At 38.2% G+C, this 16074-nt stretch overlaps 1 protein-coding gene across 1 annotated transcript; it reads right to left on the bottom strand.

Moving 5' to 3' along the window:
* Nucleotides 1-455: 455 nt before the first annotated feature.
* LOC128519651 (uncharacterized) lies at nucleotides 456-4892 on the bottom strand. Its single transcript, XM_053493456.1, has 5 exons — nucleotides 4775-4892; nucleotides 4305-4649; nucleotides 3891-3974; nucleotides 2700-2794; nucleotides 456-1676 (listed from the first exon to the last, which is right to left on the bottom strand). The coding sequence occupies exons 1-5, from the start codon at nucleotides 4812-4814 to the stop codon at nucleotides 1584-1586; spliced, it is 657 nt and encodes a 218-aa protein (XP_053349431.1). The 5' UTR covers nucleotides 4815-4892; the 3' UTR covers nucleotides 456-1583.
* Between the last annotated feature and the right edge of the window lie 11182 nt (nucleotides 4893-16074).

Below are 16074 nucleotides of genomic sequence, written 5' to 3'. Positions count from 1 at the left end.
GTCACTAGGTGGGAAATGTTGTATATGTTATTCATATCGCATGTAGGCACATACTGGTGGGTAAACCGAGTTTAAAAACTTAATTTGTAAAAAATATATTTTACATTTTTAGCCCCTCTTATCAGGGAGGGCGGTGCCCCAGCGCCCCCTATGGGCCGGCCGCCACTGGTGGAGGTGCTTGATCCGTTCATTGTTTGTGTAGAAAAGAACAAATCTTTAATGAATGACCCATCACTAGCTGTTATACTTCTGGCCAATGGCAAATACTAAAAAGGTACATGTTGCGGTTAACAAAAACATACTTTGCTATACAGTAAACACAACATCTGTACTACTGTATTGCAAATGTGTTACCAGTATACTAAACAGGTTTAGGACCTTTATATAAATGCTAAAGACATTTTCGACATAAGCATGTTTTTAAAACACATCAGTAATGACGAGGCAGATTTTCTTCATGAGTTCAACAGATTTAATTTGCACAAAGTCACAAAAATAACAATATAAAATCTACTGTATTAGTTCAAACCTGGTATGTTGATTCTAGCTGTTATGCAGGGACTCTAAAAACATGCTAAAAGCTACAGAGCGTGATGTACCTATCAGAACTGACGTACATAAAGATTCAGCACTAACACATTAGAGAAAACATTCTATAGTTTAAACGATGTACTTAATTTCCAAGTACAGGTACCTAACAAAGATCATGAAATTTATCTTACGTCAATGAAAACAAGATAATAACAATATTAACTAATGCATGCAACCATAAAACAATTACATTCAAATTAAAAGTGGAAGACTGCTAAGCGAATTGGAAACAGGTTGTGCAAATGTCCCGCCTCCAGTTTCTGATTGGCTGGTATTGACCCTGCTCTAATCTCTAATTGGCTGGAATTGTGGCAGAGTTCTAACGCTGCTGCAGTTCGAGCAAGTGTATTTTTATGTTGTTGAGCGCGCACAAGAGATCAAACACACATTAATGATCTTGAAAGTGCAAAAGTGAGTTCCAGGGCTCAAAAACGAGCATGCACCAGAAAGAGAGTAGTGCACTAAATGTAAGCAAATATTAATAAGCACATTAAAATTTAACAAGAAATATAAAAAGATTACAATATGTTAGAATCATATTCTAATGTATGGTTTCTGTATATTGATAGAATGATTATTTTCAATATATGTAATATATTTCTGGAAAGTGTACTATAATGCAATTATTATGTAATTGTTATTTAGTTGTAATTATGAAGTATGTTTAAAGTTTAATTCCAAAGATTGGTAAAAGCGTGATGTCCATATACTTTCGATATATGTTCGAATAAAAATTGTTAGGATATTTGCAGTGTACTATAGAAGATGTTAATATACTGTATTTGTAATAAATGATGTTTTTTTTTTTTTTTTTTTGCACTAGGGACTTCAGTAATATGAATCTTTCAAATTGACCTCTGTATGAACTGAACAAAGAAGCATGTAGAAATCCCCCCAAAAATTTATCAATTCATCTAAATAAACACACGACTCATTTGCGACTCATTTGCGAATCACAAAGTCGCAAAAGAGCTGTGTGGGGTCATTCCAGGTCACGGGTTTGAGGGCCTTATACGAGCGTATGTGGTGTTGTGGTCACTTGTCCTGACGGGTCTGTTCATCACCTTGTGCTGCACCTCAGAGTACTGAAACAGAGAAGTGAGACTTATGTCAAAACATTAAACACACTTGGGGACAATAAAATGCATCATATTTTTTACACCGTACTGAGAATCTGAGGACAGATTTGTGTTGGTGTGTACGCTGTTTTAGCTTTAGCACAGCGCCGCATATACACAGCAGCTCGGGAATGTTACCGTGCTATCTGACAATTCTGTGATTTTAAACCATTATATTTTTTCTCTAGGGTCATGATGAACTTTATTTAACGATAATACCTTTTGTATTTTTATTCAAATATTTATTTGAACAAAAGTACATTAAATTCGCTTGTACACAAATCATTGGAATTATTAGTAATAGGATTCGTTAAAATATTAAGAGACAATAATTTCTTTATTAGGTTTTCATTGTAAAAAATGTATTTTGTTAAGTAAATACCCAATAATAGTAGGACAGTAAGGAGCAATTCCAATAAAGGAATTTTATAATCCCTTATTTTATATTTACAGACGTTCAAGTTTTTTTTTTTTTTTTTTGTGTAAGATTGATTACAGTAAGGAACTGAAATAAACAGTAATCCTGATCCTGTCCCTAAGGTAGCCTCTGCCTTTTTTTTGTTGACATTTTGTGCATTTTGAGATGCTCTTCTTAAATGCAAAACTGTATACGATTTGCTCATTATAAGCACACTTTGTTTTTGTACAGATATAAAAGATATTAGCATTTTGAGTGCAGGTGCGTCAGAGCCTGTAAGAGCCGAGTCATTTTTATAACATACAGTATTATAGAGTTTAACGAATTTTACCAACTTACATCACTTTCTCAAACATTAACACATTACATGATGCAGCTTTTCCATCTGCAAACAGGCACTGTGCACACATCTACCATACAATGGCAGAAAGGTTTTGACTGCAAAAAAACTTCAGCTGAAAAACAACTGAACTTGAGTGCATAAAGAATACGTTTTTATTATAATTTTAATTATTATTTAATTATTAAAACTAAACTAAAACGAAATTGTATAGAAGGATCAGTTTCCCTACCACAACATTGGGAACGTCCTGATGCAGCTGTACACCAGGGACTGGAGATTGTGCTTGAGGTTTTGGAAGTCTTCTGCAGTAAAAAACTGTAAAAACTAAAATATACAGTAAGTCAAAAGCCAGCAATAGCCAGGACTTCATTAGTCTATGTTTAGTTGAAGCTTGTGTGATAATAATTACTGATAATACATGATATGAATTATAACTCTGATTAAGCAATAATACATATCTCTAGTATCATACACTGTACTTCTAAAAAGTTCATTTATTATATAATTTCTGTATTTTCTCTTGAATATAGAACTACACTGCCTACTCCAAGATTTTATTGACTGCCTTTAGCTTTGACGACAGTGCACAATGTAGTGACCAATTTTTGCGTGAAAACGATTCCTAATGCTCCCAGATTTAAGATTCAAAGAACTTTATAATCCCAAAAGAAAATTGCTTTGATATTGCTTTTGAATCTTGGACTATGGCCATGTCATCAGGGAAGAAAACCTCCATAGATGCAATAACCTGGTGGTTCAGTACATTCAGGTGGTCAGCTGACTTCATTTTACTGCCACATAACGTTACTGAGTCTCGACCTGAGCAACTGATTAACCCGAGATCATAACACTGTCTCCAGAAGCTTGTACAGTGGACACTATGCATGATGGGAGCATTGCTTCATACGCTTCCCTTCTTGCCCTGACATAAGCAGTAACTGTGTTCTTATTCTATTATCAAGTACACAGTTACTGCTTACATGTTTATTCTATCATGTTTATTTTATGCTTAATTATATTCTATCATCTTACTGTATAATTTTATATATATATATATATATAATTTTATATATATATATATATATATATATATAAAATTATACAGTAAGATGATAGAATATAATTAAGTACACAGTTACTGCTTACATGTTTATTCTCCACAGTAGATAATCTACAACTAATAAATATATCACAATTATGCGAGTAAAACAAATACCATTACCATTAATAGATTGTATATCTGAATATCTGGTGCAGAATTATTCTATTGAAACCCTTTAGTCTTCTCATGTCATTGCTATGGACAACACTAAGTTTATTCGAGCTCTCAGAATAACATTTATATTGTCACTTGAGCAGAAGTATACTCTCAATATGTTCTCATTTATTAACAGCAAAATATACAGTAAATAAAACTCACCTGTAGCTACAACAGCCAGAGCACAAGTCAGAATTACTAATACGACGAGAATCGAGAATTGCCGGTCACTTTTATTCTGATACTCTGAAAACAATTTGAAAAATATCAAAACATTTGTATTTAACAAATACAAAAATAAAAAAATTACTGTATTAAGACACAAATATATTATATATAACTACTGGGAGAGTTATGAAAATGATTTTTACTTTGAGAACGACCAAACGGCCTTCTATAATTTTAAAACTACAAAATAACAGAAGAAGGATTTGTTTTTGGCACATTTAAAAAAAAACATTATAAAACATGTTTTAATTTCTCCAATTAAAAATATAAAACCAAAGTTTCTTTCATCAAAAACATGCAAGTGGTTATTAATAAATAGTAACATAATTTCACTTTGAATAAACTCACCAGCTGAGTTGTTCTGGATGTAAAGTCTGATTCCTCTGCTCATCTTGGCAGGTAAAGCTGTATTTAAACAATAATACACACCTAATTCATTAGTACTGATCCTGTGTATATATAAAGTGCCGTTGAGTTTCAGTGAGAAAGACTTGCTGAGGGTCCTGTTACTGTATTCTGGAGTCTGCATCTTCCTTGAGAAAGAGCGTAATACAAACAGAGGAGGTTCTGACGGCTTTATCAGGTACCAGTACACATGACTTACAGCCACTTCACACTTGAGAGTCACATTCTGTCCCAAATCTACCGACTTCTCTGTGAAACTCTGTGCAGCTACACAGCACACAAGGAGATCTAACAACAAATCAAACAAACAACTTAAAAACTTATACACATCAAACACAAATCAAAAGTTAAGATTCCACTAATGTGCACAAAAAGATATATAAAGTAAAAGGGTAATCAGTATCTTTACTCACAGAACCAAAGTAGAGTTTTCATGCTGAGGCTGGAGCACATGATCACAGGAGCTCTGATCTCACCCTACTTCAGTCAGGAAACACTTCAGCTGTGTTTTAAATGCAGGAGAGCAGAAGTGCTCTGACCACAACCTTTCTTTCCTAAAATCTCCTCCCCTCTTTGTAGTAAAAATATGCCCTCATGCATATCTACAGCATTAAAGTATACATACATATCTAACTAAATAAGTACAGACAATTTATATTTGAAATATTGCAATAATGTTGGTTGCTTGTCAGGGAAATAAAATATATGACAATTTTCTCCCTACTTTAGTCCTAATTTCCAATTTCCACCCATCAGCCAGTAGGACAGCTATCAACCAGAGAAGAAAAGAAAACAAAGAGAGAGAGAAAAAAAAAAAACAATATCTGCCCTCTACTAGTTGTTTAGCATATATACGGTAACGTATCAAATAGCCTATGCGCTGATAGTACAGCGGATACGACAGAGTGTCGGACAGGGCAAGTGTGAGCGAGAGTGCCGTGGGATGTGTGTTGAGTGAGTTCATGTTAATGTATGAGGCGCCGTATAGGGCTTACATGTAAATCAAACTTCACTCATGCACACACACGAAACACTTGCATACACATATATGAAACACTCACACATACATATATATATTGTAGCGTTCTTACGCCGGAAAGAATGCTGGAGAGACGAGTGAGCTTATTTGCTGCCCAATGCAATGGTTGGGAGCACTTTATTTAGCACACAGCATGTAAGGCATGAGCAGCACCTTCACTCAGGAGCCTACATCCAATTCAGCGTCAACCTGTACTAGAGCACATTTCACACGTCACACACCCCCTCCCACACAACAGGGCCGAAGCCACCAACCCAAACACCTTTCCCCATCACGGTGAACACACCAACATTCCCGCAAGGCATGCTGGTCGTCAGCCGCCGCCCCGCCCACGCCACACTGCCCCCACCCGAGCTGTGACCGTCCCTGGTCACCATGACGAACTTTGCGTTGGAGGCGTGGTCTCCACATAGTTCGACGTTTCCTCGGCGTGCGGCTGGTAAGGCGCAAGACGGTCCCGGTGGAGCAAAACTCGGGCCCGCCCTGCCAACCGCACCCGGTAGATGTGTGTGTGTGTGTGTGTGCGGAAAGTATATATGTGCGCGCGCATTTCATATGTAGTTATTTAAGCCCTATATGGCGCCTCATAATAATGATTGTTTTGTTATTAGTACTATAATAAAACTCCTGAACCGGAGAACGCTGGTGCATTCGCAGACATTTAGTTAACTTTAGAACTTTATTAATTTCACTGCTTGAGACAAAAAAATGCTGCAGTGTTACAAAACACTGACCTTCTCACAAATATGCAGACCTGCTAATCCTCACGATTTTTCCTGGAGATTCCTGTTTTTCACTAGCTAGTAATTTATTTATTCCCGAGTTATTCTACACCATTCTCCCTTTGGCAAGTATGCAAATGTATTACCAGTATTTGCATGTAAGCTAATCAGGTAGCCCTGTTTAACCAAAGTTGCTTGTGACTCTGAAATAACTATCAGTCAATGCGCCAATTACAGGAAAAAAATATACCACAGCTGTACAGATAACTACTAGATGGAAGTATTTGGGTGATTGTAATGTGCCAGAATGACACCAGCTATGACAATACATTACCTCGGTAATTAGCTTAAAATCAACACAGTTTGTTTAGTGGTTAACTGTTTATTGTATTTATGTGTAATGTTTCTATGAAATAGAGAAGCCTACTTGAAAAGTCATAGACAGTGTTTGTATGTTAAAATGAGACCAGGGCTGGATTTGTTTTGCAGAAAAGATGTCTAATGTCACAGAGAGATCCTGCTCTGTAAAAGCTGCCTCAGCTTATTTGTGCAATTACTCCATTCTGCCCTTGTGAGTATTAAGTATAGTAATGATGTCGCTGTTTAACTTGTTTCAGATTATCTGCTTTTTTGCTTTTGAGAAAGAAATTTTTTTTTTTCTATGAACATTTAATAAAATGTTGTTTATTGCATATATGTATGGTTTGCCAAACTTAAAAGTTTTTTGTAATAGACCAGTAAATCAATGTAATTTAACTGTTTAATAAACATGGGTAGTTTTTTTTTTTTTTTTTTTTTTTACAGATTCACTGTAAAACATGAAAATAACCTATTTGTGAGGTAGAATTAACCCAACATTCCAGTTAATATGAACCAACATCTGGGTAGAACAAACCCAGTGTAACATCCCTGCCGCCTCAGTCCGGGAGGTTAAGATCTGGGTCACCGGATTACTGAGCCGCTCCTTTGTCTCCCCCTAGTGTGTCTGTGTGTACATGTCTCCCTGTATTGTTATTAGCACCAAATTACGATCACCTGTCTACCCTTGTGTGTGTCTCTATTTATAGCCCAGCCGAACCCTTATCCCGTTGTCTGTTCACTGCCGTGCACCGTTTTTTTTTTTAGTCTAAGTCTGAGCTTGGGCCTGTTTCAGAAAGGAGGTTAAGTGAAAACTCAGAGTTTGGTACCCCTGAGATAAGAGAAAGTCTGAGTTTTTCGTTTCAAAAAGGCAGGTTTGTCAAACCCGAGAAAGCAGGGTAACTCAAGCCTGTTTCTGAAAGAGAGGTAACTATTACTCAGAGTCAGTTCCCATGGTAACTTACTCTGTGAACCTAACCTGGTCGGGAGCAGGTTTTATTCTCTGAACTCTGAGTTTCTGTCGGTCTCCTCCCCTTTTTTAAAGACGCAGCGGTATTTCGCCGTAGCCTTAGTCATTCATTGCCCACATTTCTGACACAAACCGAGAAGACAGTTAGGGGAATGGCTTGTCCTTTTTTGGAGGATCCCAAATATGAGGAGGCTGCCTTAATTCGAAGAGAATTACATTTACGTCGGGCAAGGATTTTGAGACCCAGAGTGGATTTTTTTGTCTTTTCCCCGTACATTTCTGTTTGAGCGTTACCGTTTTTCATTGATATCAATACATATATCCATAATCTCATCCGTCCTCACATCACTAATATCACCCATCGTGGCCGTGCTCTTACATCCGAGCAGATACTATGTGCAGCTTTACGTTTCTTTGCTAATGGAAGCTTTCTGTACAATATCGGGGATGCGGAGCATATTAGTAAGGCCACTGTATGCAGAGCTGTACGGAAAGTGTGCCACATTTTTGTGGTGTTTCCTGGCCACAAACCCCTGGGAGTCATCAAAGAGGAATTTTACAGGATTGCTGGTTTGTAGCGTTCAAATCATTTCAAATGTAATATATACATATATGTTCAGTTAATCACATTTTGCTGCGACCTCTGACAGTAATGTAATATTTAAAATTACCTTTAGGATTTCCCAATGTGGTTGGATGCATTGATGGCACACATATACCAATCATTGCACCAAATGAAAATGAGGGAGACTATGTTAACAGAAAGTCAATCCACAGCATTAATGTGCAGGTACTCTGAGTTACATACAGTTTACAATCGTAAAACACCACATAACTACTATGTCTTATATCTTATTCTCTCCACTGTGAAGATCATATGTGATGCTGCACATGTCATCACCAATGTTGAGGCCAAGTGGCCCGGCTCTGTTCATGACTCACGGATATATCGTGAGTCTACCCTAAGCAACAGACTGCAAAGTGGTAAGTAAATGTATGCACTACACACTTGGGCACTTCAATGCAGCACTAAACCAATGTGAATTTTTTTTTTTACAGGAGAGATTGACGGCTTTCTGCTGGGGGATAGGGGTTACCCATGCCAGCCTACACTGCTAACCCCTTACCCAGAACCTGAACAAGGGCCACAGCAGCGATTTAATGTGGCACACAGCAAAACTAGAGGCAGGGTGGAAATGACAATAGGTATGTTGAAAGCACGTTTCCAGTGCCTACGTCACCTCAGGGTCACCCCTGAAAGGGCCTGCGACATCATTGTGGCATGTGTAGTTCTCCATAATATTGCCATTTTTAGAGGGGAACAACATCCTGCCCTACACATACAAGACCCAGAGGAACACCCCATACACCCTGCAGATTTCCAGGATGGAAGGGTGGTCCGAGACCTTATATGCCACAATTCATTCTTGGATTAATTCAGCCACCACCACCACAAAAAAGAAAATAAAATAAAATGAAATAAACACAAGTCACAACACTTTATTTGGTCTTCTTTATTTCCTAAAAATTAAAAAGCAACTGGTAAATTTCTATATTCTTTAAAAACTTTTATATAATCCACGGATCACAATACACACCTTACCTGTAGCTTGTGTTTCAGGATCTCCATCTCTATATCGGACTTTAGGATCTGTCGATCCAAGTATATCATTTCTTTATTGTTTTTTTTTTTTAATTGCTTAAGTAGATGCAGTCTACATAACTCCTTTACGAGTAACTGAAAATACAGTAGTTTAGGGTTACATCATGTTGTACATTAAATAAAACTCTGGCATTTACTGTACATCACTGAACTGTGTTCATCTGCGCAGAACTCTGGAGGGTGGTGATGGGGGAAGACAAGAATACGTTTATACTTGAATATACTTACATTCTATAGGTTACTGGACACAAAAATGATAAAATTGTTTGATGTCTACAGACATAACATTACCTCTATAGGCCTCTCTGTATCAGCAGAAATAGTGTCATCATCCCCTACATCCTGAGAAGAAGAGCATTTGGTTGAGCACACTTTATAATATTACTTAACCTACTCAATACACCAGAAATTAGGACACTTACAACTGCCGGGGGGTTCTGATAAGACAGGAGGCTCCAAAACGCAGATATTGCCATCAGAATCTATTGACACCAATTCAAAAATGAAAGATATAAATATGTATGTGTGTGTGTGTGTAGCCCTCATACAGTTTATGTAGGCACTTGTGTCCTGTGGAGTGACTGGCTCTGATGAACACCCTGCAGGAATTCCCTCAGCCACTGGCCTTCCAGTGTTTAAATTCAGGGCCATCTCCTCAGCATTTGTGAGTGGTGGCTGTCTTGCAAGCCTCTGCCTTCTTTCTGTTGGCTGAAGAGACGTCAAATAAAACAAAAATAGCACTGTATGAAAACAGCATTACACATGTATTGTCATGTACATACTAAATGTCATTTGTAAAGAAAAACTACATCCATCACATGCTCAAACCTTACCTGATTGAATTATGTTTTTATATTTCATTTTCAGCTGCTGCCATGTTCTTTTAATACCTACAGGATTGCACCTACATGACAATTACAATTAAATTCAATAACATTTTAAGTTTTACCTTTGATATAACTGCAAAAAAAAAAATAATAATTAGCTTCAATTCACTGACCTTCAACAGGAACATGTACTGTAACTAGAGTATTGGGATTATTACTCGTTCTAAAAACTATTTTTTAGTACTGCTAACATTCTAAAGGTTATATGCATTCTTGTTTTTTCAAATTTGTTGTAAAATCTATGCAGTACCCTATTTTATGTAATTTAATGCAATTTCATCTGAAATTACTTTACAGTTATGGCCAGTTCTCAACATTTTTAAGTGAAAAGTCAATAAACGTCACACATTACTTATTATACTGAAATATTTAAATACTTTAAATGTAAACTTACGCATTAACTTGAGCAGCTATGTTTTTCCACACTACCTGTCTCTGTTTCGCCGATGCAGTGGTGTTACTTTTTTTTTATGTGCTTATAATTGCTGTAAGTTTGCATGAGCATATCAAGTTCAGCTGGGTAAAAAAAAAATGCCGATTTTTTCTGCTGTTGCCATGGTGACTCGTAATATCTGTGCTCCATTGATAATGGCTTTTTATAGTCAAGGTGTACTTGCTTAACTCTGAGTTAGTCTACTCAGAGTTGACTGACCTTACTCAGAACCGGCTCAGAACCTTGCACAGAGATCTTCCTGCAAATCCCCTGCAGCCTACCTCTATGGGCTCGTAGAAGGTCCTCCAGCCTCCCTCCTTGCACTCCTCCACCAGTTCCTAGTACTTAGCCCTCTTCCTCTCGTTGGCCTCCTCAATGTTTTCCTCCCAGGCAGGGCTGGACTGGGACAAAAAATCGGCCCGGGCATTTTGACTAGAGACCGGCCCACTAGGTATTATTGGCAAAGCCATAAAGCCTTTGAATGAAAACAAACGCTGTTCTGACAGCGATGTACACTGTCCTGTTGGTATATATGTATCAATCTAATAAACTTAAACCTACACCATCCTCCCTATTCTGGTATTCTAAACAGTACTTAGCGGAAAACAAAAGACTGCTTGGTCGAGTTAACCTCCTGAACTCTCTACACCAAATTGTGGAAACCTAAAATTAAGACAGAGAAGTCTAGAGGTGAGACATGATCATTAATGAGTATTAAAATTAATAAATTACAAATTTAGTGATTTTTCAGAAACTATTTATTTATCACATCAACAAACAGCATGGCAGCACAAAATATTGTTTTAAACATGGCAACCTTTAAAAAGTGAAAGGAGACAGAGAAAGAAAGTTGAGAAAGAATAACACTTAATTGAATTTTTGATGTCATTTTACACACAGTACATGGCACAAGAACTGACAACACAACAAAACACGGAGATCACGATCGCTGGAGTGTCATTCAGAGACCTGGGCTGCCACAACCAGCTAAATCGTAACACAAATGCACAGAAATCAATGATTTTATTATTTTATTCAACATCTTTCTTCGACATAATTTCAGACTGCACAGATGGTAAGCTTACTGGGCTTACAGAGACTTAATATTTTTAAACTTAATATTTACTATAAACGATAATGGATTTCTATACATTTAACATCAAATGACCACTTTGGTTGTAAGATTCAGATCTAATCTTTAATTATTTAAAAGCTAGACATTTAAAATGAAAATAAGAAAGAAAAGTATTTCTTTGTGCCCCCCTTTCCTTGTTAATGCCCTACCTGGCCCACTGGCAAAACTTTGCTAGACCCGCCCCTGCACAGTTACCAGCTGTCAGCTATGTAGAAAAGGATCCTGGTGTTATTTGTCTTTTAGAATCAGTTCATAACTTCCCTTCAACTCATTCATGTCACCTAAAAGATAAACCTGTTTCTCCATCACCTGTTCAACTCTGATGATTCAATAAGGACATCTCCTGGTTTCACCTTTATGTTTCTCTCTCACATATCCAAACCGATCATGACTAGCAGCTTTTATGGCTGTGGCTCCAGCAAACAGCTGATAAACCGATCAGCTGATCAACAGGAGAAGGAGGGGGAGAGAATGAGAGACGCCGAGGCAGCTGCGCAGCGTAAAGACACAGGATAACTCCAGCTTTGTGTGTGTGTTTTTTTTTTTCATTCTAGCTGAAATACAGGACAAATCGCGTTCCTTTTCACCTCAATACGTAATGCGTAATATTTTCTCTGAATACGGGACGATTAAGTTTTTTACGTTTGGCAACCCATACTAACTAACCTTATCAATAATTCACTCTCAGTAACATCATAGCACCAGCATAGAAACTCTGTCATCATGCTAACTAGTACACAGTAGGAGTTATTGTAACTGACTGTAAAGAGTTAGCAAGCACAACGAAAATAAGCTACACCTACTTGGTTTATAAGTTTTTTTTTAATGGTTTTACTTGGTTTTACTTAGGCTACCTCAGGTTCAGTTCTGCCACTTGGACCGGCGGCCGCCTCGGGTCTCTCCTCCTCCTGCCGCCTCGGGTCTCTCCTCCTCCTGCCTCCCCTTTCACTCTTCAACCTGCGGCTCCTGGCCTCCATCACTTGCTAATTTTACTGAAGTGGAAGCTCCACTATAGCCACCAAACAACTGTGATATTTTAACACATTTGGCAGCATCTGCCTGAAGGGCTAGTTTATTTTTGGCCCTAATTTTTTCGGTTCCTTCTGCTGCTTTGCGTTTTTTGTTCTCCATTTTTGTTCAGCAATGATATGTGATTGCTGAGCCGTTGCAAGAGGGAGGGTGCATCTGACCTCCTCAGCTGTAATTGGTCCAGCCCAGAGTCGATCATGACCAATTGGCCAATCCGCCACCTTTAATAGTTTATAACGTTACAAAAAAAAAAAAAAACATCGGCGGCCGGCCCACAAAAGACGAAACGAAAATCATCATCGGCCCACCGGGCAAATGCCCGGTATGCCCTATGGCCAGTCCAGCCATGCTCCCGGCGCTCTGCGCATAACACCGGGCCAATTCATGTCGGAAAGAATTTATAAATGGTTTCTAAACGTGGGCTATTGTTTTTTTACTTATAATATTTGTTAATTTAATTTAAATGAGGTTTGGGCTCAGGACTTCGATTCGGCATCGTGATTCTCCTCTTTAATTTACTCCATAGTTTTAATCAGCGCTTAGCCGCATGCATGGAGTTTTCCAGGAAACAGGAGTAGACTTATGATTATGAACGCGTCGGGAAAACAGCAAGCAGACTGACTCTGACCATTTAAAAAACCGTTTGCGTTCATTTTCTGATGCGCTCAAGTTCACCAAAAACAATACAGAACAGCGCAGCTTATTTGCTTTCAAACATTTATAAAATCACAAAGTTTTTTTCGTTATTGTGAGTGCGCTTAAATAAGAGTTGAGTCTTATAAAGGCATGTAGTCTTATATAGTTTTATTATATAGTTTTTGCACATTAATCTGAGTCCTCATCTGTTACATTTTTGAGGACAATAGTTTTTTTCAGCCTGTCACGGCGTGCGCCCAAATCAATATCGCTTCTCGCTCACTAGTTAGGCGGCCTCCCCTTCAGATATGCGAAGAAGCGGGGCCGCGGAATTAGGCACGGATGGTAATAGTTAAAATATTAACAAGGGGAATTTTTATGTTATGTGGGCATTATAAGATTTGTATTAAAAACTTCTAACTAAAAAGTGGCAGCTGGCACGCCTAAAAATAGACGCAGGTAAATTTTTTTATAGTCTAAATAAAAATCCTCCTCTTTAGTGCCTCCTATTCCTTATAATCCTGGGTTGTTGTTCTTTTAGTGTCACTGTGTGTGCTTTACAATGCCAGACAACATTCAAATGCAAATTATTCACTCTCCCCAAGTGTGAATCAGCTGTTCTCACCTTTACATTCAGAGGAACTTTAATTCACCTCTCCACACTTAAAACCTCTTGAATCTGAGGCTCTTCTGAAGACTTTCAGTGATTAAGGCCTCTTTTTAAAATTGTGTAAATTGTATCTTCTGGATTCTATATTCTAAAGTTGGCATTGTTACCGTTTTTAATCCTTGGAATGGAAGAAATTGATATTTTCCTTAAATTGCATTGTTTTTAATAAAAAAGGCCAATATGTCTTTTCCTCATAAAGTGTTTAGGTGAAATTCCACCTATACAAGTGTGACAAATATGCAAAGAAAAAAATTAGGAAGGGGCAAATACTTTTTCATGGCACTGCACATGTAGTCAGATTGTTCCACTGGGATCCGCGGTAACATAAACACGCGCTCTTTGTCGGCGGCGCACTTGCGCATCCGTATGCGTAGAAAAGAGATGCATTATTATGGTTTTTCGTCATTTTTTTTTTTTATATATACATATATTTGCGTACTGACTGGGCTGGCCCACATAGGCTAGCGGCCCACCGGGAAAACTCCCGGTGCTCCAGATGGGCAGTCCGCCACTGATCCACGGTAACATAAACACGCGCTCTTTGTCGGCGGCGCACTTGCGCATCCGTATGCGTAGAAAAGAGATGCATTATTATGGTTTACGTCATTTTTTTTTAATATACATATATTTGCGTACTGACTGGGCTGGCCCACATTGGCCAGCGGCCTACCGGGAAAACCAGATGGCCAGTCCGCCACTGCTCCTCTTTACTTTCCTACTGTATGTAGAATCAGCGCTTAACCACGCATAAAGTTTTGTAAATTCGTTTAATGTTTAACTTCTATTTTATAAAGTTTTGCCAGCGGTGGTACAGCGCAACGGAGGTCATTATTTACTATTATAGAAACTTATGATGATCTGTCACGGCGTGCGCCTGTGATCGGTGTGCGCCCAAATCTACTATCTCTACTGGCTCACTCCGTAGGCTCCCTGAATAGGCGGCAAAGGGACGGAGCCGCTTATTCGTTTCGGCTGGTGATAATTAACGTTAATATGATCTCGGGCTTGCTCCACATTATAAAAGCAAGGCGCAGAGACACCGCCCCCCCCCCCCCCCCCCCCCCCCCCGTCAACACCACTTCTAACCCCCCTGCGCGATGTGTATAAATCAATGTGTGTGTGAATAATATGAAATTTTATTTGATATAGGTATATATTAACTCATGCTCGGGTACTTTTACTACGATAAATTTATGAATTACACTCAAAGTATCAAATCCAACCATAAAGTCTGATTTTATTGTTACCATTAAACATTTGATATCTACGTGTTTATTTTTTCATTTATGTTTATGTTTTGCTGGCGAAATACATTTTAGGCAGAGACGGTCTTGTTAATTTGTTTTAAAACCAGCACCCCCATTCCGCTGTATCACCGCCGGCAAAAACCTTATAAAATACAAGTGAAATTAAACGAATTTATCATCACAGTACTAAAATTACAGTACACACTAAAAAACGCTGGATTGTTTTTTCTACCCAAACGCTGGGTTGCCTCTGTTGGGTCATTTTTCTGGGTTATTTACAGAGAGTTGGGTAGTTTTTGTGTAACCCAGCCGTTGGGTTAAAGTTTGGTGACTCCTCCCCCAAAGTTCACCGGTGGATTCAGCGGCTGTCAGTCAGAGCTTCGTGTCTCTCTTGAGCTCCCACACCGCTGATGACGGTTCATTTAAGGGAAAATGGCGTTAAATACAAGGTCTGTATACACATGCACATATGACTAAAAAATATTAATATATGTAAGATTTATTACCGTTATCGTGTTAAGGTTACACTCAAACTTTCAGGCTGGTCTGAGGTAAGATAATTTAGCTGACAATAGCTGCTATAGTTAGCCACAGAACCCCACCTGTGTATGAAGGAAACGGATAAGATGTCTGAGCTTTTTAGCTTTCTCTGTAGAATGTTTGCGGGGTGACGAAACTGTAACTGTAGTATTAGCATGACGCTAGCATTTAGTTAGGTTGCTAGCGTTAGCAACCACATTAACATTAGAACTTTATTAATCTCACTGTTTGAGACAATAAAATGCTGGGGTGTTACAAAACACTGACCCTCTCACAAATATACACACCCGCTAACCCTCCCGTTTTTTTACTAGCTAGTAATTTACTCCGCGGTCAAAATTCATCCGCGTTTCTCACGAGTTATAATATAGCTATTATATAACCC

This window comes from Clarias gariepinus, chromosome 3, assembly GCF_024256425.1.
Source record: "Clarias gariepinus isolate MV-2021 ecotype Netherlands chromosome 3, CGAR_prim_01v2, whole genome shotgun sequence".
Taxonomy (NCBI): Eukaryota; Metazoa; Chordata; class Actinopteri; order Siluriformes; family Clariidae; genus Clarias; species Clarias gariepinus.
Note: the sequence above shows the minus strand (reverse complement) of the source record. Positions and strands in the feature narration are given on the sequence as shown.